The 26,633-nt window shown below is 43.1% G+C and overlaps 1 protein-coding gene across 5 annotated transcripts in view; it reads left to right on the forward strand.

Annotated features, from left to right (window-relative positions):
* LOC121579763 (vacuole membrane protein 1) overlaps positions 1 to 26,633 on the forward strand; it is a 96,434-nt gene that overhangs the window by 32,548 nt on the left and 37,253 nt on the right. For all 5 annotated transcript variants that reach the window (XM_041894641.2, XM_041894639.2, XM_041894640.2 and 2 more), the window contains one exon: positions 25,397 to 25,588. In XM_041894641.2, the coding sequence (XP_041750575.1) occupies positions 25,397 to 25,588 (192 nt within the window). The remainder of the gene's footprint in view (positions 1 to 25,396; positions 25,589 to 26,633) is intronic.

Genomic DNA, 26,633 nt, shown 5'->3' on the forward strand with positions numbered 1-26,633 from the left:
GACTAAAACCAGACAGAAAGTTTGTAGAAAAGATAATTGATATTTTTTAATTGCATAATCTTTGAAAACTAAAAATCACCAAAATATCATCTCGAAAACAAAAGCAATTTAGGTCAAAAGAGTTTATACTAAGAAAGGAAATAGAAAGTCTAACAGAACAGATAGATGGCAATAAAAACTGTAACATAGAGGCTCAGAATAAATTAGAGGAAAAACAAAAAGAAATTGAGAAACTTATTCAAGAAAGATCAAGTGTAATATATTATAAAAATAAAGCAAACTGGATGGAATATGGGGAAAAATGCACAAAATTCTTTTTAAATCTTCAACATAGGAATGCTACCAAAAAGAACTTAATGAAACTGGTTACAATTGACGGAGTCACCCATAATTCACCAAATGATATTTTGAAGGAAGAAACAAAGTACTTTAAGCATATGTTTTCTTTTCAGTCGCCTCCATCTCCTCTAACTGAAGCTAATTGTAGAGATTGTTTTTCTATTGATAATGTCATTATTAACAGCCACACAGAAAGACTCATGTGAAGGTGAAATTACAGAGGAGGAACTTCTGGATGCAATTAAAGACTTTAAGTCCGGGAAAACTCCAGGGTTGGATGGCATACCAGTCGAGGTATACCAAACCTTTTTTGATATACTAAGAGGACCGTTATTAGCATGTTTTAACCACTCCTATGTAAATGGTAGATTATCTGACACTCAAGAAGAAGATCTCATTATTACTGAAACACGATACAAGTGGAAAATATAAAGATCCAGTCCATTTACAAAATTGGAGGCCCCTTACACTTCAGTGTTGTGATGCAAAAATCCTAGCAAAATGTATAGCGCATAGAATTAAAAAGGTATTGTCGGATATTATTCATTCTAATCAGACAGGTTTTTTACATGGAAGATACATTGGAGATAATATAAGGCAAGTATTGGAAACAATAGAACACTATGGAAAATATGGGAAACCAGGCCTGCTATTCATAGCAGACTTCGAAAAGGCATTTGATAAAGTTCGACTGGGGTTTATATATAAATGCCTGGAGCATTTCAATTTTGGAGAATCTCTTATAAAATGGGTCAAAATCATGTATAGTAACCCTAGGTGTAAAATAGTAAATAATGGCTATTTCTCAGAAAGTTTTAAACTGTCAAGAGGAGTGAAACAAGGTTGTCCACTATCGGCATATCTATTTATTGTGGCCATCGAGATGTTAGCTATTAAAATCAGATCCAATAATAATATCAGAGGATTAGAAATACAGGGCTTAAAAACAAAGGTGTCATTGTACGCAGATGATTCATGTTTTCTTTTAGATCCACAACTAGAATCCCTCCACAGCCTCATAGAGGATCTAGATACATTTTCTAACCTCTCTGGATTACAACCAAATTATGACAAATGTACTATATTACGTATTGGATCACTAAAAAATAAAAAATTTACATTACCATGTAGTTTACCAATAAAATGGTCTGATGGTGATGTGGATATACTCGGAATACATATCCCAAAGGAAATAAATGATCTCACTTCAATACATTTTAATAGAAAGTTAGCAAAAATAGATAAGATCTTACTACCATGGAAAGGAAAATACCTGTCAATTTGTGGAAAAATCACCCTGATTAACTCTTTAGTATTATCCCAGTTTACCTATTTGCTTATGGTCTTGCCTACGCCTAGCGAACAGTTTTTTAAATTATATGAGAAAAAAATATTCAATTTTATTTGGAACGGCAAGCCAGACAAAATTAAAAGAGCATATTTATATAATGAATATGAATTTGGAGGACAGAAATGATTAAATATTAAAGCATTAGACCTATCACTAAAAGCTTCAGTCATACAAAAGTTATACTTAAATCCGAACTGGTTCTCAAGCAAATTAGTAAGATTGTCTCACCCAATGTTCAAGAAAGGGCCTTTTTCCCTTTATTCAGATTACAACCTCTCACTTTCAGTTATTTGAAAAGGAAATAATCTCCCAAATGTCACTATTTCTAAAACAAGCCATAGAAAGTTGGTTGCAATTTCAATTTAATCCTCCAGAAATGACAGAACAAATAATGCAACAAATATTGTGGTTAAATTCAAATATACTAATTGACAAAAAACCTTTATTTTTTGACAGAATGTTTAAAAAAGGTATAATCTTCGTAAATGATATCATCAGTAGGACTGGTGGAGTTATGTCGCACATGCAGCTAACAAAAACATATGGAAATGTCTGCTCTACCCAAAATTACAACCAAATAATTGCAGCCTTACCGCAAAAGTGGAAGAGGAAAGTGGAAGGGGGAGAAAGTAAGGAACTTGTCTGTCGGCCTTGCATTAAAGAACATAATTGGTTAAGGAAAACTGTGATAAATAAAAAAGTATATAAGTTTCACTTAAGGACCAAAGGATTGACAGCCGTCCCATATAGATTGCAAAATAGTTGGGAAGAGATCTTTGACGTACCGATCCCATGGCATAGTGTTTATGAACTGACACGCAAAACGACACCGGATTCAAAAATTAGAATCTTTCAATTTAAATGATTATATAAAATTCTTGCTACCAATAGAATGTTATTTACAGTGGGGAAAAAAAGTATTTAGTCAGCCACCAATTGTGCAAGTTCTCCGACTTAAAAAGATGAGAGAGGCCTGCAATTTTCATCATAGGTATACGTCAACTATGACAGACAAATTGAGAAAAAAAATGCAGAAAATCACATTGTAGGATTTTTTATGAATTTATTTGCAAATTATGGTGGAAAATAAGTATTTGGTCACCTACAAACAAGCAAGATTTCTGGCTCTCACAGACCTGTAACTTCTTCTTTAAGAGGCTCCTCTGTCCTCCACTCGTTACCTGTATTAATGGCACCTGTTTGAACTTGTTATCACTATAAAAGACACCTGTCCACAACCTCAAACAGTCACATTCCAAACTCCACTATGGCCAAGACCAAAGAGCTGTCAAAGGACACCAGAAACAAAATTGTAGATCTGCACCAGGCTGGGAAGACTGAATCTGCAATAGGTAAGCAGCTTGGTTTGAAGAAATCAACTGTGGGAGCAATTATTAGGAAATGGAAGACATACAAGACCACTGATAATCTCCCCTCGATCTGGGGCTCCACGCAAGATCTCACCCCGTGGGGTCAAAATGATCACAAGAACGGTGAGCAAAAATCCCAGAACCACACGGGGGGACCTAGTGAATGACCTGCAGAGAGCTGGGACCAAAGTAACAAAGCCTACCATCAGTAACACACTACGCCGCCAGGGACTCAAATCCTGCAGTGCCAGACGTGTCCCCCTGCTTAAGCCAGTACATGTCCAGGCCCGTCTGAAGTTTGCTAGAGTGCATTTGGATGATCCAGAAGAGGATTGGGAGAATGTCATATGGTCAGATGAAACCAAAATAGAACTTTTTGGTAAAAACTCAACTCGTCGTGTTTGGAGGACAAAGAATGCTGAGTTGCATCCAAAGAACACCATACCTACTGTGAAGCATGGGGGTGGAAACATCATGCTTTGGGGCTGTTTTTCTGCAAAGGGACCAGGACGACTGATCCGTGTAAAGGAAAGAATGAATGGGGCCATGTATCGTGGGATTTTGAGTGAAAACCTCCTTCCATCAGCAAGGGCATTGAAGATGAAACGTGGCTGGGTCTTTCAGCATGACAATGATCCCAAACACACCGCCCGGGCAACGAAGGAGTGGCTTCGTAAGAAGTATTTCAAGGTCCTGGAGTGGCCTAGCCAGTCTCCAGATCTCAACCCCATAGAAAATCTTTGGAGGGAGTTGAAAGTCCGTGTTGCCCAGCGACAGCCCCAAAACATCACTGCTCTAGTGGAGATCTGCATGGAGGAATGGGCCAAAATACCAGCAACTGTGTGTGAAAACCTTGTGAAGACTTACAGAAAACGTTTGACCTGTGTCATTGCCAACAAAGGGTATATAACAAAGTATTGAGAAACTTTTGTTATTGACCAAATACTTATTTTCCACCATAATTTGCAAAGAAATTCATTAAAAATCCTACAATGTGATTTTCTGGATTTTTTCTTCTCATTTTGTCTGTCATAGTTGACGTGTACCTATGATGAAAATTACAGCCCTCTCTCATCTTTTTAAGTGGGAGAACTTGCACAATTGGTGGCTGACTAAATACTTTTTTCCCCCACTGTATATGGGGGATACAATCTTCCCAGCTCTGCAGATTTTGCTGTGAAGAGACAGAATCATTAGATCATTTGTTTTGGTTCTGTCCATTTGTAGCTTGTTTTTGGACACAGGTCCAGGAATGGCTAAAGGATTGCAATATTTACCTGGAACTAACCTTGCAGATAGCATTACTGGGTGATCTGAAAAGTCATAGTAAATCAATCAATAATATAATAATACTTTTAGCAAAAATGTTTATTTTTAATTCACAATCTGTAGAAGCAATGAGAATAGAAAGGTTCAGAATTTTTGTAAAACATCACAGTACGGTTGAAATATATATGGCAAATAGAAATCCTATATGGATGGTGTTAAGAGATAGATGGGAGGTATTAAATAGAGTTGAAGGATGGGACTAATAACAAATAACAACAAATAATAACAAAGATAGCTAATAATGTAAGCATACTGTGTCCATAATAAGTATATAGGTTGTATGTTGGGAGCTTTTGGGAAAGAGCACAGTTAGAAAGATATGGCATATAGAAGCAAACCGGATGGACATCATGAAAATGATCGGAGAGGTTGAGAGTAGAAGAAGTTCAGGAGCAAAAAATAAATAAATAAATAAATAAATAAATATATATATATAATAGAATTATTGTAAAATTAACTCTGTCCATAAGGTGTAGATAGTAAGTATAGACCGGAAGTAGAGGCCTGGGCATTGTTGTTCACTAATTTACTCCAAGCAGGGATAGGATGGTGGGGTTGAAAAGTAATATAGGGGAGTATATATATCTAAAAAAATATTTTAAAAAACATGGGGGATTGGAAGTGATGCAGACAATTACATTGATAGAAGATACAATCTATCTGCAATATTAAGCTGATCCATTCCCCCCGAAAAAAAAAAAAAAAAGTTTTAAAATAATAAACTACTTATATAAAAAATAATAAACTACACAGAATTAGACATGGCAAAAATCGTAGAATTGGAGGAAATTTTTTCTTTTACACTTCAACATTTTCTGTCAGCTCCATGGCAAAATGTGTACAATTGCACAAAAAAATTCTCTTTCAAATTGCAAAATGTCCTCTCAGCTCCATGGAAAAATTTATAGAATTACAGTTAAGTAGCCTCTTTTTGATCCATAAAAAAGCTTGCTTATTACTAAAAGCACACCTGCCTGATAATATGGTATGGTGCCATAGGCTATGGATTTTTTTTAAATCAATATGTGGGGGTTATAGATGGATGGCGTCGGCAACATTTGATTTTAATTAATTTTGTAGTAGAATGTCCTTAACTCTTTACACTGGGAATTAGCCTATATGGATAGGGCTACATTTAAATGTTTCTTACAGAAGAAATCCAAAAACGGTCCATTATAAATCACAATATGGATCAGGTGGGCATCATTTGAAAGTCTGTTCTATTGCTAACATAACTAGCTAAGTTATAAAATACAATATTACAGTGTTAGGCTTTTACAATGCAATTCAGGGAAACAGGTCATCATTTTTGTGTGCATTAAAGGAGTCATGATTGCTTTCAGGTGCGTGTGCCGCGGTGAATTTTCTTCACAATATACAAACATAGGCTCATTCTGTTCAGAACAGCCAAGGGTATGACGCCATGTCATCTTGTAACTGTACATCAAACATAGTGATCATAAACGTTGACACTAATGACATTAGTTTTATGATATGGAAATGTGAAGTGCACATTTGGACTCACAGATGTTTGGCTTGCTTGTATGACATCAAAGCGGTATTTATTATTATCCTCAACGTTTTATCTTTCAAAATACATAGACTCCTCTTAATTTACAACATTTTCCTCACTCAGACATTTAAAAAATTTCCCAATTAGCGGGAAGGATGGGGGCAACTTCTTGTCGCGCAAGGTGCTCAAGGTCAGAACGGCTGTCAGTCAAAACCCATACAGCACTGTGAAGCGCAGAGGCAGAGCTCTGATGTTATGTATGGCATGTTACTGTACAGACACTGCGTTCCAACTTAGGCGTTTATCAGTGCCCAATCTGTCATTTTCAACTTGTATACGGGTATGAGTGTAAAGAGTTAAAAACTCACCGGAATTGACCTCACAGTCCTTCCCCCCTTCCGCAACCATTGCCACAGCTGCTAACAAAAAATCTAGGGGAAACACTGCACAGCCTTTTAACAATTTGCTTGAATCATTTTTGTGACGTTACGGGATGATTTGGGTCATTGTGGGTTTGTGCTCTCCTACTCACAGAGGCCTTGGTATAGCTGTAGATTTATGGTTAGAACACTGCTCCTTATCTGATCAATCTTGTCCATGACGCATTCTGACTACTACAGAAAATGTTCACTACTAAAGGAAATGTTCACTTCTACAGGAAATCATATGTATTTCTGTTATGAGTTTTGAAATGTTCGCAATGTTTGATGGTTGCAGTGACTTATTTTCCCTTTCTTCTTCACAATGGTTGATGCAGCTTTCCTGCTTGGGTTCAGAGGGTTCACTGTAAACCCACTTTTGTGAGCAGTAGGTGGCACCATTTGTCTGTGAATGTGAATAAGATGCTTAATGCAGTGCATGTAGAGCAGAGATGGGCAACCCTTTTGTAGGCCTGCGGACCAATTCATAAGAAATATTTTTTTAGAAGCTCAGTGGGGGTTTCAACTTACTGTTGACAGTTAGAATAATAGAATACACAATGTGCAATTTCGAAATTTCGTTGTCGGTATGCAGGCCCACGAGCCACTGCGGACCCTCAAGATGAGTTCTGTTTTTGTGTGCCCCCCCCATCAGTTGCCCATCCCTGATGTAGAGGTACTCTCTCCTTTAGGAGGTAACACCATTGGACTCAGTTATATAAGTCCTATAGGATGGCGTTTGCAACGCCAGGGTTGTGGGTTTGATTCCCACGGGGGGCCAGTATGAAAATGTATGCACTCACTAACTGTAAGTCGCTCTGGATAAGAGCGCCTGCTAAATGACTAAAAATGTAAAATGTAAGAGTCAGTGAGAGGTCATGATGTCACAGGGATTCGTATCTAAACCAGAGCTTCCTGTGGACATTGTACAAAACAAGACGCTTCCTAGGGACATAAAAGGCTCGGCTTATGAGGCGTCTTCCTGTGTCTGATATAGTGGCGTGAGATGAGACAGAGGGCTCTGTTCTAGAAAGCAATGTATTTTCTAGTCATTTTAGTCATTATGTCTGAAATGTACAGAATGTGGCGCTCTCCTGATCACGATGGTGATTCTGTATGTTATCCCAATAGTGTATAGTACCATCAGCACCCAGCAGAGGGAGATAGGACTCTTCAGCGCTGACTCTGATGCTGACTCACTCAGACAGTGAAGAGGAGGATCTCCTGTTCACTGACATTGGCAATTTCTGCACTTGTCTCCTTTGTGTTTGTGTCCCAGTGAGACTGTGAGCGATTCACCCAGCTGCTTAGAAAGTACTGCTCTTAAAAACAATAGAGTTGTGAATGCACCTCAAAACCAGAGGGTAGGCAGAGAAGCAGTGATGACTGTAGTTCTCCCGGTGTGTGTATGTGTGTGTGCGTGACTGCGTGTGTGTGTGTGTTCAGTCTCAGCTCAGACACATGACTCAGCACTCCTGCTTCTGGACCATCTGCTCCAGCAACAAAGCCTTTATTTACAGAGCCAATCCCCTCTTTACCCACCCTCTCAACCCATCAACCCATACAGCGGGCACAGCTCTCACAGCAGGGGCCTGGGGTGGAGGGGTGCCAGGGCACAAGGGAGGAGGGGATGGAGGAAGGGGGGAGAAAGGAGGAGGGAGAGAGGCACTGGTACTTGCTGAGGCATGGTTCCCCACTAGCTGGATCTCTGACACAACAGTCTCCACTCCCAGGGGGTTTAGGTCCCAGAATACACACATCCTATGCACACTTCTATGTCTTTGTCCTGTACCTGAGCCCATCAGCAACTACGATGAAAGTGGTGATGATGATGAGGATTATGAAGACTATGAGTGATTGCCCTCTTGTCACAGCATCTAGAGGAGTTGTTTTGTTTGTTTGTGACATCCTCCTCTATCATGGATGCGATTGTATCATGTGTTTTCTAATGTCAACCACGGCTGATGTGTCAGTATACCACATTAATCCAGTTTTAATGGGCCTGGGTGATGGATGACTGGGACTTGGGGAAATCAAGCGAAGCTGTAAATAGTTTTGACGAGAGCTCATTTCATTTGACGAGAGTCATCCACCATTAAATTGCATTCAGTAATGGCTGTTGTCATTAAGTAATTATGGGAAGCTTAGAAAATTGCTGTGATTAACAGTAAATCAACAGCAACAAAGTTATTATTATATTATATTCCAATTCGAACACATTTGTGTTTAGATAAAAGCAACCACGTGCACTGGGGCGCCGACCTCCAGCCCCCGCCCCCCAGATAGCATATGCACACATCATAAGCAATGTGAAAATGTGTAGAATAGCAGGAAATTAGCTTTAAAACTGCAAAAGTTTCTCTCAGCCTCATGGCAAAATGTGAAGAATAGCATGAGATGAGCTATAAAATAGCACATTTTTCTCTCTGCCCCAAAGGCAAAATGTGCAGAATTGCAGGAAATGTGCTTCAAAACTGCAAAATGTTCTGTAAGCCTCATGAAAAAAATGTGTAGAATAGAATTATAAAACTGCTAATTTTCTCTGGGGAACAGAGGTACGGTAGGTGCCCCAGGGCCCCAAATGTGGTAGTCCGGCTATGTGTGTGTGTGTGTTTTATGACTATCACTATAATGTCAGTTAAACCTCCAGAAAACGCTAGCTGTTCTTGGGATTATAAAAATACTATAGTGTTTTTCTAAGCAGTGTGATTTACCATGTCTTTCAGAAATAACCCAGAGGATTAGCTAAATAAAATATCAATTCTGTAGTTTTCTATATCCAGCCTCGTAGGATTTTCTAAATTACACGTTGTAGAATGGTTTGCATAGCTTATACACATTTTTCCCAGAAAAGCCCCTGAAATTAAGTTTTACTGTTGACCAAAACAGCTCAAATTAACGACAACACTGTCTCAGAGCACGCCAACCAAGATCTGTAGTATCTTTCCACTCAGTCATATCACTGCTGGACTATTGTCTAGTTAGAAATCTAAACGACTATCACATTCAGAGTCATCCAGACACCCACACAGTACACAGTCATTTAAATTCATTCAGAGAAACAAATGAACAGACTCCTTTACACACACAGTGACACTCACATTTCCTCTGAAACAGACACGCAAGCACACACACACACACACACACACACACACACACACACACACACACACGCTAAATATGTGTGAGTATTCAGACCCCTCTAGCGACACATTTTCAAAAAAGTGACTAGCGACAAACCTAGCGACATTTTCTGGTGTTATTGGAGACTTTTGGAGACTCTGACGTGAAAGCACGTATCGTTCTTAATCTTCATCCCCTTAGCAGAAAAACACCCCCAAAGCATAATGTTTCCTCCTCCATGTTTGACGGTGGGGATGGTGTTCTTGGGGTCATAGGCAGCATTCCTCCTCCTCCAAACACGGCGAGTTGAGTTGATGCCAAAGAGCTCGATTTTGGTCTCATCTGACGACAACACTTTCACCCAATTCTCCTCTGAATCATTCAGATGTTCATTGGCAAACGTCAGACGGGCCTGTATATGTGCTTTCTTGAGCAGGGGGACCTTGCGGGCGCTGCAGGATTTCAGTCCTTCACGGCATAGTGTGTTACCAATAGTTTTCTTGGTGACTATGGTCCCAGCTGCCTTGAGATCATTGACAAGATCCTCCCGTGTAGTTATGGGCTGATTCCTCACCGTTCTCATGATCACAACGAGCAGCAGGTACTGCCGTGGACCCCACCCCCGTCCCAAAGCGCTCACAGGCGGCCCAGTCCTCGCGCAGCAGTCCCTCCCAGCTGCAGTCAGAGCAGGAGATGTTCATCCCTCCGTGTCCAGACTGCAAATGAATCGCGCATGCGGGAAGCTGCCGCTGGCTGATCCCGCCCTGACTTACATTCAAGGCGGGATGTACAGTGAGGGAAAAAAGTATTTGATCCCCTGCTGATTTTGTACGTTTGCCCACTGACAAAGAAATGATCAGTCTATAATTTTAATGGTAGGTTTATTTTAACAGTGAGAGACAGAATAACAACAACAAAAAAACTGAAAAACACATGTCAAAAATGTTATAAATTGATTTGCATTTGAATGAGGGAAATAAGTATTTGACCCCCTCTCAATCAGAAAGATTTCTGGCTCCCAGGTGTCTTTTATACAGGTAACGAGCTGAGATTAGGAGCACACTCTTAAAGGGAGTGCTCCTAATCTCAGTTTGTTACCTGTATAAAAGACACCTGTCCACAGAAGCAATCAATCAATCAGATTCCAAACTCTCCACCATGGCCAAGACCAAAGAGCTCTCCAAGGATGTCAGGGACAAGATTGTAGACCTACACAAGGCTGGAATGGGCTACAAGACCATCGCCAAGCAGCTTGGTGAGAAGGTGACAACAGTTGGTGCGATTATTCGCAAATGGAAGAAACACAAAATAACTTTCAATCTCCCTCGGCCTGGGGCTCCATGCAAGATCTCACCTTGTGGAGTTGCAACACAGGACAACTTCACCGCATCAAAGGGACGATGGACGGGGCCATGTACCATCAAATCTTGGGTGAGAACCTCCTTCCCTCAGCCAGGGCATTGAAAATGGGTCGTGGATGGGTATTCCAGCATGACAATGACCCAAAACACACGGCCAAGGCAACAAATTAAGGTCCTGGAGTGGCCTAGCCAGACTCCAGACCTTAATCCCATAGAAAATCTGTGGAGGGAGCTGAAGGTTTGAGTTGCCAAACGTCAGGCTCGAAACCTTAATGAGTTGGAGAAGATCTGTAAAGAGGAGTGGGACAAAATCCCTCCTGAGATGTGTGCAAACCTGGTGGCTAACTACAAGAAACGTCTGGCCTCTGTGATTGCCAACAAGGGTTTTGCCACCAAGTATTAAGTCATGTTTTGCAGAGGGGTCAAATACTTATTTCCCTCATTAAAATGCAAATCAATTTATAAACATTTTTGACATGCGTTTTTCTGGATTGTTTTGTTGTTATTCTGTCTCTCACTGTTCAAATAAACCTACCATTAAAATTATAGACTGATCATGTCTTTGTCAGTGGGCAAACGTACAAAATCAGCAGGGGATCAAATACTTTTTTCCCTCACTGTAAATGTAAAACATTTTAAAAAAATAAGAATCTACAGAAGAAAGTTCATTTGTAGTTCTAAAAATATTTAGGTTTTTTTTAACTCACTTTTTGTCTCTCCCTCGACGTTATTCCTCTCTCCTACAGCGTCCATCACAATTACATGCACATGGCCAATTATGCAAATTAGATGATGACGTCATTTAGCGACTTCTAGCGACTTTTAGGACAGCCAATTGCTACTTTCCTTACTGAGGAGTTGGCAACACTGCACACACGTGAGCACACACTAGAGGTTGACATGGGAACAGGACTCCCGTGGGTCTTGCGGATCCCGTGGGATTCTGTCAGGAATGGGAGTCAACTTCTAGAGTCAAGTTCGGGACAGGACGGGACAGGATCAACAGTCTAGGAATGGGCAGTACAGGAAAAGTTATAAACTGAGCTTTTTTGGCGGAAATATGTCGTGTGGAGCATTTCATAAAAATAACAACTGTGTAGGCTAGGCCTAATATAGTTTACTTAATAAGAAATCAATAAAAAAAGTATTGTCATTTCCCCCCTCCCCAGCTCACTTTCGCGCCTTGCTCAAGTTGTTGCCAGTCACTAGGCTACCTCAGATGCCAACCTAGTCGGCTAAATGATGAAGCCTTCAATAGAAGAATTGCAATGTGTTGTTGCAGCCAAAGACCCATCACTAAATTTGATGGAGTTGTCTTTGACAACGAATGAACCGAGTACACGGCTTGTTAAAAATGCTGCTGTTTAATCAAATAGGCTGCCAACCAGAGAGAGGGACAAGCTGCCTGAAGCGGCATTTCTGCTCTACTCCTAACAACTTAACCTTCCAGACCAATTGTTTGCGTATTTAACTAAACCCGTGCCAACTGAGGTGAAGAGTGAAATAAAAATAGATTGACTTATGCAGTACTGCCGCTCAGTTTTATTTCATTTTTTATGTTCATGTTGTAAATGTTAATGTGTTGTAAATGTTCATAGGTGGTCAGCTGTAGGCTACAGATGTATGCCGGTCCTGTGCTGAGCAGACCATCCTGCTGGGGTCTCTGAGCAGACCATCCTGCTGGGGTCTCTGTCCTCATCCTCCAGCCTTAATCATTCTGCATTTAGCTCATTTAGAATACGCTCTAATCCAGAGCGATTTAAAGTTTACAGTCAGTGCGTTTAACTAAAATAGGTAATACAACCACATACGGTATCACAGTCGCATATTGCATTACTGAAATTATTTTAAATACTTCCTAAACAAACACAATAGCCTACATATTTCTGCGTGCAGAAATGAGCACAGGACGGGACGGGAGTGAATTTTATTGGGAAGGGACAGGAAAGCTCTGGGGTTATAGAAGTGTTGTGGGATAAGGACATTACAGGAAAAAAAATCGAAACACATTTTCACTCCCGTGTCAACCTCTAGCACACACACACCAGTTGTTGTCCAGTCCCAGCCCAGAGACTCAGTGTAACTGGTGGCATTGCAATAGTGTTGTGGCTCTGTGGCTAATATAGTATATCTGTCTGTGGTACAGTATGGGCTGCTCCCTCTCTACTCACCTGCCTCTCTACTCATTTTAAATTCCAGAGAGAATTACAATTAGTGCATTCATCTTAGGATAACTAGGTGAGACAACTACATATCAAAGTCGTAGTACATTTTCCCTCAATAAAGTAGCTATCAGCAAAGTCAGTGCTAGTTGGAAATACTCTTTGAAGAGGTAGGGTTTCAGACGTTTTTGGAAGATGAGCAGGGACTCCGCTGTCCTGATGTTAGGGGGAAGCTTGTTCCACCATTGGGATGCCAGGACAGAGTAGAGCTTTGACTGGGTTGAGCAGGAGCTGATCCCCCCGTAGGGGTTGGAGGGCCAAGAGACCAGAGGTGGCAGAACGGAGTGCTCGGGTTGGGGTGTAGGGTTTGAGCATAGCCTGAAGGTAGGGTGGGGCAGTTCACCTTGCTGTTCTGTAGGTAAGCATCATGGTCTTGTTGTGCATGCGAGCTTAGAATGGAAGCCAGTAGAGTGTGCGGGGTGACATGGGAGTATTTGGGAAGGTTGAACACCAGGACGTTCTTAATAAGTTGCAAGGGTTTGATGGCACAAGCAGGGAGCCCAGTCAGCAGAGAGTTGCAGTAGTCTACAGTGCATTCGTAAAGTATTCAGACCCCTTCCCTTTTTCCACATTTTGTTACGTTACAGCCTTATTCTAAAGTGGATTAAATAAAAAATGTTCCTCATCAATCTACACACAATACCCCATAATGACAAAGAGAAAACAGGTTTTCAGAAATTTATGCCAAACCAATTTAATCAATTTTAGAATAGAAATATGAAAAAGTCAAGGTTTCTGAATACTTTTCAAATGCACTGTAGACGGGAGAGGACAAGTGCCTGGACTAGGACCTGTGCCGCTTCCTGTGTGAGGAAGGGTCGTACTCTACGGATGTTGTAGAGAATGAACCTGCAGGAGCGAGTCACTGCTTTGATGTTTGCAGAGAATGACAGGGTGTTGTCCAGGGTCACGCCAAGGTTCTTTGCACTCTGGGAGGGGTACACCGTGGAGTTGTAAATCGTGATGGAGAGGTCTTGGAGCGGTAGGCCTTCCCCGGGAGGAAGAGCAGCTCTATCTTGTTGAGGTTGAGCTTGAGGTGGTAGGCCGACATCCAAGCTGAGATGTCTCCTGAGTGGCGCAGTGGTCTAAGGCACTGCATCGCAGTGCTAACTGTGCCACTAGAGATCCTGGTTCGAATCCAGGCTCTGTCGCAGCCGGCCGCGACCGGGAGACTCATGGGCGGCGCACAATTGGCCCAGCGTCGTCCAGGATAAGGGAGGGAATGGCCAGCAGGGATGTAGCTCAGTTGATAGAGCATGGCGTTTGCAACGCCAGGGTTGTGGGTTTGTTTCCCACGGTGGGCCAGTATAAAAAAACATGTATTCACTAACTGTAAGTCGCTCTGGATAAGAGCGTCTGCTAAATGACTAAAATGTAATGTAAATGTAATGTCTGCCAGGCACGCAGAGATGCCTGTCGCCACTTGGGTGTCAGAATGGGAGAAGGAGAAAAGTGGTTGAGTGTCATCCGCATAGCAATGATAGGAGAGACCATGTGAGGATATGACGGAGCCGAGTGACTTGGTGTATAGAGAAAAGAGGAGATGGCCTAGAACCGGGCCCTGGGAGACACCAGTATTGAGAGCACCTGGTGCAGACTCAGATCCTCTCCACGTCACCTGGTAAGAGCAACCTGCCAGGTAGGATGCAATCCAAGAGTGTGCATAGCCTGAGACGCCCAGCCCTGAGAGGGTGGAGAGGAGGATCTGATGGTTCATGGTGTTGAAGACAGCGGATAGATCTAGGAGGAGGACAAGAGAGGAGAGTCAGCTTTGACAGAGCGGAGAGCCTCCCTGACACAGAGAAGAGTGGTCTCAGTTGAGTGAGCTGTCTTGAAACCTGACTGGTAAGGGTCAAGAAGTTAGTTCTGAGAGAGATAACGAGAGAGTTAGTCATAGACAGCACATGCAAGTGTTTTGGAAAGAAAAGAAAGAAGGGATACCGGTCTGTAGTTTTTGGCCATCTTGAAGTCAGAGGGGACGCAGCCAGTAGTTAGGGATGTGTTTATGAGGGAAGTGAGGAACGTGAGAGACATGGTCTGGAGAAGGGAGGAGGGGATGGGGTCGAGTGGGCAGGTTTTCATTTGGAGAGAGAGGGGAGAAACAGGTCAAGGCGTAGGGTAGTTCTGTGAGAGTGGGACCAGTGGAGTCAATAGGCTGAGTGAAGGAGGAGCGGATATCATCTACCTTCTTTTCAAAGTGGTTGACAAAGTCGTCCGCGGAGAGGGAGGAGGGAGGTGGAGGACTAAGGAGAGAGGAGAAGGTGGAGATGGTTAATTTAGAATGATAGAAAATGACTTTAACAGCTGATACAGAGGAAGAGAAGGTAGAGAGGAGGGGCTGAAAGGATGATAGGTCCTCCGGAAGTTTAGTTTCCATCCATTTTTGCTCAGCTGCCCGCAGCCCTGTTCTGTGAGCTCACAGTGAGTCACTTAACTACGGAGCAGGAGGGGAGGGCCGGCCGGGAGGGAAGGGGAAAGTGAGAGTCATAGGATGCAGAAAGGGAGGAGAGTATGGTCGGAGAGGCAGAATCAGGAGAGAAAATGATTTAGCAGAATGTAGAGATGATAGGATAGAAGAGAGTAGTGGGAGAGAGAGAGCGAAGATTGCGATGCGCATGGCCATCTGGGTAGGGGCTGAGTGTGTAAGGGTTGGAGGAGCAAGGGAGAGAAAAGTAAACAAAGTAGTGCTCAGAGACATGGAGGGGGTTGCACTGACGTTAGTAGGCGAACAGCGGTCAAGCGCATCGTTTGCCTTGGTGTGTCAAAGGTGGCTGAGGAAACCCATGGGCGTCCATCTATTCTCTGGTGTCAAGAACTGGTGCTTTGTTTGTTGCCTGTGTGCATTAGTGCCACACCAAGATCAGGTTCAAACCTCTTTATAAACCTACCTGTCACCTAACTTCACAATATTTTTCAATGTCACTTCATCCATTGACACATTGAAATAGATCTTTACTTCAATTCAAATGGATCTTTAAGTCAATTTGAAGTAATTGGCCAGTATTTCCTTTGAGCTGCGTAATATAGTTACTGGCTTTTATAGTTACTTAATCTAGTCTTTGATCCTAACATACTGAAAATCAGTATTAGTTACAGCAATATAAATCTGACATGACTGTGCTGGTCTGGTCAGGTGTTTCACGGCCCTGGCGGTGGTGGCAATTTCATGGTTAATGTGTGCCACAGCTGCTCTGGGGGCTATTGCCCAACCAAACGGTAGTAGGCCTCAATGGAAAACAAGACATAAAAGTGCTTCATTCAATTTCTTAATTCATCCGTTGATTCATTCATTCATTCATTGCTGCTCAGTACAGGTTAGAGTCTGCTGCTTAGGAAAACATCTTGTGATTTACTCCTGTAGTCCCATCAAAGTTGCATGCCAGAGAGATGTGTAAATAAGAACACTGGGTTAGTGTTTCAGAGTGTGTGTGTGTGTGTGTGTGTGTGCGCATGTGTGTGTGTGTGTGTGTGTGAGATAATATGTGTGTGTGTGTGTGTGTTTATAACTGCTGAATCACACTTGCAACAATCTCAATCTCACACCGCAGTCATCTGAGGCATGTGGCTGAGTGTTTCTCCCAGCCTCTCCTTAACTGGACAGACCCCAGACAGGAATGGGCACGTTGTTAACACCAAACACAACAGCCTCTCACTGTGAAAGAAAGCCACACAGCCAGTCCCCCTCAGAGGAAGGAAATCATGCTAGACCAGAGTGGGGTTAGTCAGTGTGTAACCCTTCAGACTCACTGCTGCCACAGGAGTCCAAACCTAACCAAGCCAGACTAGACCAGACCAGACCTGACAGTTTTAACAAACCAGAGCTGAGTAGATCCTAGCTCATGCAGTAGTTCATTCATTTATCCGTCCAAGTTCATACCGTTAACATAAACAGGGAATGGACAGGGAATGGTCTTGAACTGTATAGACATCTTGATTTTCCACATCAGTCTGTCAAAGGGAAAAGAGGGGAAACCACAGATAGTAATCATGTTGCTGTATACATCAAAATAGTATGTATGATGTCATCTGGCTGTATCTTAACTCCCCATACTCTTCATCAGCTCCTCTCTCTCTCTCTCTCTCTCTCTCTCTCTCTCTCTCTCTCTCTCTCTCTCTCTCTCTCTCTCTCTCTCTCTCTCTCTCTCTCTCTCTCTCTCTCTCTCTCTCTCTCTCTCTCTCTCAGTTTGGCTCCGCTGTAGGTATGTGTCCCCTACTACAGTAACAGCAGCCAGCAGCAGGCCAGTGAGTTGTATTATGAGTGGTGGTTGTGGAAGTGACCATGAATGGGCTGTGACTAATGTGTTACCCTGGCCCCTGACCAGAGAGCAGAGACCTGCAGACGACTATGCTGCTGCTGGGGCTGTGGTTAGGTTACAGTCAATTAACGGTAAGCCCATTAGGGGTCTGCTCTCTGGTTTGGGATTAAACTGCTGCTCCGCTGTTTACACTTGGCACCATAGCCCACAAGCCAGTTACACTGTTGGCACCATAGCCCACAAGCCAAGGGAAAGCCAATAGGTTGCCAAAGTGGGCACACTACACTGTGCCATGCGTCAAAGCCATACCTTGATGTTCGAAGTCCAAGTGAAAAGGACTGGAGTGTTGTGTTAAGAATAAGATGTCAGGGTTAAAAGTCTGGTTGTAAATTAGTTGGCAGAATGAGTGAGTGAATATCGTTTCCTGTCAGAAATGTGCCTGTCATTTGCCACAGGCTGCCCTTGGCAGCTGTAGAACATTGTGGAATATAACAGTGGAATATTGATTGAGTATTCAAGAAGACAAGAGCGACAAATCAATGGCAGTGGATATGCGTTTTATGCTTATCCACACTGGCTCTTCATCCAGTAGAGGTACACACTGGCTCTTCATCCAGTAGAGGAACACACTGGCTCTTTATCCAGTAGAGGAACACACTGGCTCTTTATCCAGTAGAGGAACACACTGGCTCTTCATCCAGTAGAGGCACACACTGGCTCTTTATCCAGTAGAGGAACACACTGGCTCTTTATCCAGTAGAGGAACACACTGGCTCTTCATCCAGTAGAGGAACACACTGGCTCTTTATCCAGTAGAGGAACACACTGGCTCTTTATCCAGTAGAGGAACACACTGGCTCTTTATCCAGTAGAGGAACACACTGGCTCTGTATCCAGTAGAGGAACACACTGGCTCTTCATCCAGTAGAGGAACACACTGGCTCTTTATCCAGTAGAGGAACACACTGGCTCTTTATCCAGTAGAGGAACACACTGGCTCTTTATCCAGTAGAGGAACACACTGGCTCTTAGTCCAGTTGAGGAACACACTGGCTCTTTATCCAGTAGAGGAACACACTGGCTCTTTATCCAGTAGAGGAACACACTGGCTCTTTATCCAGTAGAGGAACACACTGGCTCTTTATCCAGTAGAGGAACACACTGGCTCTTCATCCAGTAGAGGAACACACTGGCTCTTCATCCAGTAGAGGAACACACTGGCTCTTTATCCAGTAGAGGAACACACTGGCTCTTTATCCAGTTGAGGAACACACTGGCTCTTTATCCAGTAGAGGAACACACTGGCTCTTTATCCAGTAGAGGAACACACTGGCTCTTTATCCAGTAGAGGAACACACTGGCTCTTTATCCAGTAGAGGAACACACTGGCTCTTTATCCAGTAGAGGAACACACTGGCTCTTTATCCAGTAGAGGAACACACTGGCTCTTTATCCAGTAGAGGAACACACTGGCTCTTTATCCAGTAGAGGAACACACTGGCTCTTTATCCAGTAGAGGAACACACTGTCTCTTTATCCAGTAGAGGAACACACTGGCTCTTTATCCAGTAGAGGAACACACTGGCTCTTCATCCAGTAGAGGAACACACTGGCTCTTTATCCAATGTCAGTCATTTACCACCAGACTTTCACATCCCCCTTCTGTGGGTTCTCCATGATACAATGTGTTCCACTGGAGAACATACTGGAACCTAACTTTCTTACTGTCTGTACTGTTTCATTTAGCACACTGAATATGGCCTATACACATGTACCTTAGTACAGCCTGCCTTGTATCTATGTACTGTATGTCCTGATGCACCGCGGCAGGCAGCCCTCTTACTAATGGCCCTAAGGGGCAAATTAAGTGGAAGTGAAGCCTCTCTGTGCCCCATGTCAGATTTCCTCCCCATAACATAACAATAGCTCCCTGAAGTTGGCGGTTTCCTGGTTTCCTGTCATGTAAGACGAATGAATGACACACCTCATGGAGAGGCTGTGTGGGGAATGCCAGGTTTCCAATCCCTTCCCAATTGTCTCGAGGTACACACACGCTGGGGATCCTAATATGTTCCCTCCAACAAGGACTGACAGGAGGGTTAAACGGCTGTGTTTCTCTGTGGAGAATCTGTTTTATTTGAACACAAACAGTGCTTTATGTTTAGTTAGAGGTTCAAGCAGCGAAGCTGGGTGAAACCCTATTGTATTTGTTGCCGTTATTATTCCGGTTCTCTGCGGATTTGGTGGAAAAAAATCTAATTCCTGTGAGATGGTAAGGCCTAGTAGGGTGCAACTTGCATGATGGTAAAGGCTGATGGGCCACACCCTCTCCTGCTATGTCAATTGGCCAGATGGTGGTGTTATAACAGGCAATTGAAAATGCAAACTTTGAAAGGTCATGCCTCTCACCCCGTTTGACCTAGAGTCATGAAATTTGGTACATGGGTCCCTCTCCTCACAAGGAACAAATTAGCTTCAAAGACCCATAAGATCCGCCATGATGGATTTTACACCATTTTGAATTTTGTGAAAAACACTTAAAACGCTGCTCCTCTGGCATCGATTGATGATCTGCACATAACTTGATATATAGCATATTTGGACCAAGATCTCTCAAAGCAATATTTTCCAGGCTAGTATCTCAAACAACATGGCTGCTACTCACCAATAAACATTCACTTGGGCGTGGTCTGGCACATAAATGCATAGAAATCCAACATGGTTATTTGAATTGTAATATAACTTGCTATACATGTTCAAGCACATTAACATTGACCACATGGTGACCCTATAACGGGCACATATTTATATATCTTGTTCTGTTTGACTCAGAGTCATGGAATTTGGCACACATGCTCAGGGAGGTGAGGCTAGCTAATCTGTAGAATATGGTTCTGTTTGGCCGCATGGGGGCACTGTTAGACAGGAACAACAATTAATGCAATCTCATTTGCTTATAGCAGCCATATTGTTTGAGCTAGTCCTAGGGCTATGTAAATCCATTTCAGACTTCCCAAGCGTAGGCATTCATTCCATTGGAAGAGTCATGAGAAGAGTGACAGATTTACCCCCTAGTCATAAAGTATTATGTCACTGCCAGCTCAACTCCTAACTGTAGATCTCCCTCCAGTCCCAAGCCTCTCTCTTTGTGTTTGTGTCCTGTTCACGTTTCCAGTATCCTCTCTCACCTAAGTGACGTGGAGAAGCTATAGAGGCTGCAATCTGCCTGTTTAGGGTTGGGCTCCAGATTAGCCGTGACTCAGCAAGACATGAGAAGACTTGGCGGTGTTTGTTTGTGTGTGTGTGTAGGTGTGTGTGTGAGGTGAGAAGCAGTGACACAGCGCTCTGTGTGTGTGGGAGACGGGAACAGGCATGCATACAGTACATGCAAGTCTCTCCTGCCACTCTCTGCCGTCCGTGTGTGTGTGTGTGTGTGTGTGTGTGTGTGTGTGTGTGTGTGTGCCTGCGTGTGTGTGTGTGTGTGTGTGTGTCTGCATATGTTTGTTTGTGTTTTTAGTAAACAGACCTGAGAGCCAGAGAAATTAAGTGTTGGCCAGACACAGAGACAGGCGGTCCACTCTGTTGTAGTGGGAGTCTGTGTGTCAGGGCAGTGTGTCCCCAGATCCTGCCAAGAGGCATGGAGTCTAACTGGAGGATGTGAGGAGTAGGCTAACCTTAGACTAGGTCAGGCTTGGGAGTTTCCTGTGTTGTGTTTTGTGGTAAGGAAATGTGTTCTTTCCCCCCTCTTTCAGGGAAATTGTGTTGATTTGTGATATCTTACAGCAGCCAGTGAGTCATATTTTTCTGGGATGATTGTGAATCCATGTTCTTAATGATAAAGCCACGTCAGAAGTGTTCCCACTCAGTCAACATCCTAGATAAGTGATCTAGTATTGAGAGAGAGAGAGAGAGAGAGAGAGAGAGAGAGAGAGAGAGAGGTATTCAGACCCCTTGACTTTTTCCACATTTTGTTACGTTACAGCCTTATTCTAAAATGGATTAAATAAATATAATTATTCAGCAATCTACACACAATACCCCACAATGACAACGCGAAAACAGGTTTTTAGAAATGTTTGCAAATGTATTAAAGATAAAAAACAGAAATACCTTATTTACATAAGTATTCAGACCCTTTGCTATGAGACTTGAAATTGAGCTCAGGTGTATCCTGTTTCCATTGATCATCCTTGAGATGTTTCCACAACTTGATTGGAGTCCACCTGTGGTAAATTCAATTGATTGGACATGATTTGGAAAGGCACACACCTGTCTATATAAGGTCCCACAGTTGACAGTGCATGTCAGAGCAAAAACCAAGCCATGAGGTCGAAGGAATTGTCTGTAGAGCTCTGAGACAGGATTGTGTCGCGGCACAGATCTGGGGAACAGTACCAAAACAATTCTGCAGCATTGAAGGTCCCCAAGAACACAGTGGCCTCCATCATTCTTAAATGAAAGAAGTTTGGAACCACCAAGACTCTTCCTAGAGCTGGCCGCCCGGCCAAACTGAGCAGTCGGGGGAGAAGGAGACTCTTATCTCCCTCACTAACTTTAAGCATCAGTTGTCAGAGCACCTTACCGATCACTGCACCTGTACACAGCCCATCTGAAATTAGCCCAGCCAACTACCTCATCCCCATATTGTTATTTATTTTGCTCATTTGCACCCCAGTATCTCTATTTGCACATCATCTCTTGCACATCTATCATTCCAGTGTTAATACTAATTGTAATTATTTTGCACTATGGCCTATTTATTGCCTTACCTCCATAACTTGCTACATTCACACACACTGTACATATATTTTCTGTTGTATTTTTGACTTTATGTTTTGTTTACCCCATATGTAACTCTGTGTTGTTGTTTTTATCGCACTGCTTTGCTTTATCTTGGCCAGTTCGCAGTTGTAAATGAGAACTTGTTCTCAACTGGCTTACCTGGTTAAATAAAGGTGAAATAAAATAAAATAAATAAATAAAGGACCTTGGTCAGGGAGGTGACCAAGAACCATATGGTCACTCTAACAGAGCTCCAGAGTTCCTCTGTGGAGATGGGAGAACCTTCCAGAAGGACAACCATCTCTGCAGTACTCCACCAATCAGGCCTTAATGGTAGAGTAGCCAGACGGAAGCCACTCCTCAGTAAAAGGCACATGACAGCCCACTTGGAGTTTGCCAAAAGTCGCCTAAAGGACTCTCAGACCATGTGAAACAAGATTCTCTGGTCTGATGAAACCAAGATTGAACACTTTGGCCTGAATGCCAAGCGTCACGTCTGGAGGAAACCTGGCACCATCCCTACGGTGAAGCATGGTGGTGGCAGTACATGCCGTGGGGACGTTTTTCAGCGGCATGGACTGGGAGACTAGTCAGGATCGAGAGAAAGATGAACGGAGCAAGGTACAGAGAGATCCTTGATGAAAACCTGCTCCAGAGCACTCAGGACCTCAGACTGGGGATGAATGTTCACCTTCCAACAGGACAACGACCCTAAGCACACAGCCAAGACAACGCGCAGGAGTGACTTCGGGACAAGTCTCTGAATGTCCTTGAGTGGCCCAGCCAGAGCCCGGACTTGAACCCGATCTAACATCTCTGGGGAGACCTGAAAATAGCTGTGCAGAAACACTCCCCATCCAACCTGACAGAGCTTGAGAGGATCTGCAGAGAAGAATGGGATAAACTCCCCAAATACAGGTGTGCCAAGCTTGTAGCGTCATACCCAAGAAGACTCGATGCTGTAATCGCTGCCAAAGGTGCTTCAACAAAGTACTGAGTAAAGGGTCTGAATACTTATGTAAATGTTATTTTATTAGCAAACATTTCTACAAACCTGTTTTTGCTTTGTCTGGTGTGTGGAAAAAAACAATTTAATAAACGTAACGTAACAAAATGTGGAAAAAGTCAAGGGGTCTGAATACTTTCCGAAGGCACTGTATGTCCTCACACATACGCACACACACCGGCACACTCTTCAGAACTACCGTTGTTATGGTCAGTTGTATGGGTACTTTATGAAACACCATGTTTTTCACATTTGCTTATTTCTGAGTATACCTTTTGGACATGTCTATTTCTGTTTTTTATTTGTGTAGAAAGTGTGTGCTTTCGTTCATGGGTCTCAACGTGTGTGTGTGTGTGTGTGTGTGTGTGTGTGTGTACTGTTCTACCGCATGTGTTTGTGTGGTCTAGGAGTGTCTCTTTTTTTTCTTCTGACAGTGGTGATATTGAGAGCCATCTTGTCTGATCTTGTCGAGGGAGCATTAGCTCTGTTAGTCTGTTTCACCAAACTTTCACCAGTGCCACCACACATCAAAGACATACCCCACCCTCATCTCTCCTCCTCCACCCTCCTCTCCCCTCCTCCACCCTCCTCTCCCCTCCTCTCCCCTCCTCCACGCTCCTCTCCCTCCTCTCCCTCCTCCACCCTCCTCTCCCTCCATTCTCTGACTGGAAGCATTATTAAAAGAGTAAATAAACAACAAGCAAGAATGTAAACAGGACGGCACAATGTCAAAGACACTCCTCAGAGCAGAGGCACGCTGGGCTCATGCACCTGCCTATCAGTAACCAATCAACCCTGTCTCACTGACAGACTGCTGCTTACACAAAATACATGGGAATACAATAAGATTAAATCAATTAAGATTCTTCTTCTCCTTTAAGATTAAATGAATGAAGATTCTTCCTCCTCTTCCTTCTCTTTATTATTATTACATTAATGTGCCAGATACACACACTTCACAGATACACACACTTCACAGATACACACACTTCACAGATACACACACTTCACAGATACACACACTTCACAGATACACATTTCACAGGTGCACACTTCACAGATACACACATTTCACAGATACACACATTTCACAGATACACACATTTCATAGATACACACACTTAATAGATACAGACTTCACAGATACACACACTTCACAGATACACGTTTCACAGATTCACACGTTTCACAGATACACACTTCACAGATGCACACATTTCACCGATACACACATTTCCCCGATACACATACTTCCAAGATACACACACTTCATAGATACACACATTTCAGTATGATTTTTTAAAAAAAATGTATGCACTCACTAACTGTAAGTCGCTCTGGATAAGAGCACCTGCTAAATGACTAAAATGTAAAATGTAAAATTTCACAGATACACACACTTAACAGATACAGACTTCACAGATACACACACTTCACAGATACACACTTCCCAAATACACACACTTCACAGATACACATTTCACAGATACACGCTTTACAGATACACACTTCACAGATATGTTTTTTACAGTAACACATACTAGGTCTGTATATTCCACCCCCATATGGGTCAACCGACCAACGCTTCGTTGCTGCTGCCACGTCATTTCAGTATTAGTTCTATGAGTGTAGTGTCACCGAAGGGGCCATGGGGAGGAGATGTTTTCAGACTGCACTGTGAATGGAAAGCACTACCGATGTTCTCTGAAGTCTCCAAGTTTTTTGTCTTTGGCTCACTTTGTCACAGGTGCAGCTCTCAGTGTGTGTGTGTGTGTAACGATTTCTTGTCCCCAGCTTTCGTTTCGGTTCTTTGATGTTTCAGTAAGGGAGTTTTGACCCACCTTTTAGCTCTAGGCCTCAACCCCTTTGTCCCGTGCCTCCCCCTGTTTTACCACAACATGCAGGAAGTTTCTCTGTAGTCTCTCGCCCTTTATCCCTTAGAACTCAGAAGTCATTTGTAAATCCCCCTATCTGAATCATATTGAAGGAATGGCAGGAAGGTAAAGGAGACAGGCAAGCCATTTAGATGACGTTCCAATCTTACAGAGAAAGACAGAGGAGTTCCCATAACCATTCATTTAAGTACTTTTAAGCATAGGCTTATACCAGTTGTTTTGATATGATCTATTTCCATAAGAGTTCTTCCCTCTTTTAATGCAAATGATGCCAGGGGTCTCCCTGAAAGCTTCCGTTGAGTCATAAATTCCAACAATGTTGTTGATGTACAACTGACCTCCCACTTGTCTCCCTCTACCCCCCCCCCACCACCCCCCCACCTTACACACACTCTCTCTCGCTCTCTCTCTCTCTTTCCCTCTCTCTCAGGGTCCACACATAGCATCAGTGACCCTGGCAGCGTATGAATGTGGTTCAGTGGATTTCCCGGAGCCCCCCTACCCCGAGCAGATCATCTGCCCCCAGGAGGAGGTGCTGTTGGGGGGGACGGCAGCAGCTGTACAGGGAGGCATCTCCCTCTGGACCATTGTCTCCAAGGTCCGCTTAGAGGCCTGCATGTGGGTGAGTCTATTCTACATACAGTCTTGTCACAGTCAACACACAGTCAACTGCATAGCCCATGACACATAGTCGAGACATGCAGTCTACACACAGTCAAAGCACGCAGACGACATGCGCAGTCTCCTACACAGTCTTTTATACACAGTCTTTTATACACAGTGCATATGCCCCTCAACAGGGGTTTAACTATCCATATTGGTACATGTCAGGTTCACTGGCACTAATGCTCTATGATCAGTAGGCCTCAAAGAGTTAGAAGTAAAATAACATTGACTGTTGGTCTATTTAAAAATAAAAATACTATTTCTAAAACATGTGATTGCTAAGTGAGATGTCATTGACAATTCAATACAACAATACCCACTGATGGATCGGAAAACCCCAGCCTTTTACGGTGAATTTCCCCTCAACACTGCTGGTGGTTTCACACCTCTAACCAAACATAGCGGTTAGGTACTGGGGACATGAGACTGACAGTTGATAATCCTTTACTGCTGTCACACGCACGCACGCACGGACACACACACACACACACACACAGACACACACACAGACACACACACACACCACTGTCACACACACCACTATCACACATAGCCATGTAACTAGAGCCAGCCCCTGGCGCAAGTAGAGGGTAACCCTTCACCAGATACTCTGGTTGCATTCTGACTCAGGTGGCCTGGTGGCTATGGTGACCACTACAATTACTCAGCCATGACATAGAGTTGCCATGGTACTACCACCACCACGCTCTGCATCAAAAGCCTATTAACCCTCACACGCATACATCTAACTGGTAACTGTCTGTATCAGCTTCCCAATGACGACCAGCAGTTCTCTTCCTGTATTCTCAGCATTCACAGCTCTTTTACAGAGAGTCAGGCAGCGTCAGGCCCTTTTTTCAGAGCGTCCCTCTCAGTGTGAAACTGTCCCTACTGAAAAACACAGATGGTTAACAGACAGAGAAGTCTGAGAAGAGAGAACTCATCTCTATGACCTGTGGTGAACTGGGGATTTTTATGTTCCTCTAAGCTGACCGAAAATG

The sequence above is a fragment of the Coregonus clupeaformis genome, chromosome 13, assembly GCF_020615455.1.
Source record: "Coregonus clupeaformis isolate EN_2021a chromosome 13, ASM2061545v1, whole genome shotgun sequence".
NCBI classification, from domain to species: domain Eukaryota; kingdom Metazoa; phylum Chordata; class Actinopteri; order Salmoniformes; family Salmonidae; genus Coregonus; species Coregonus clupeaformis.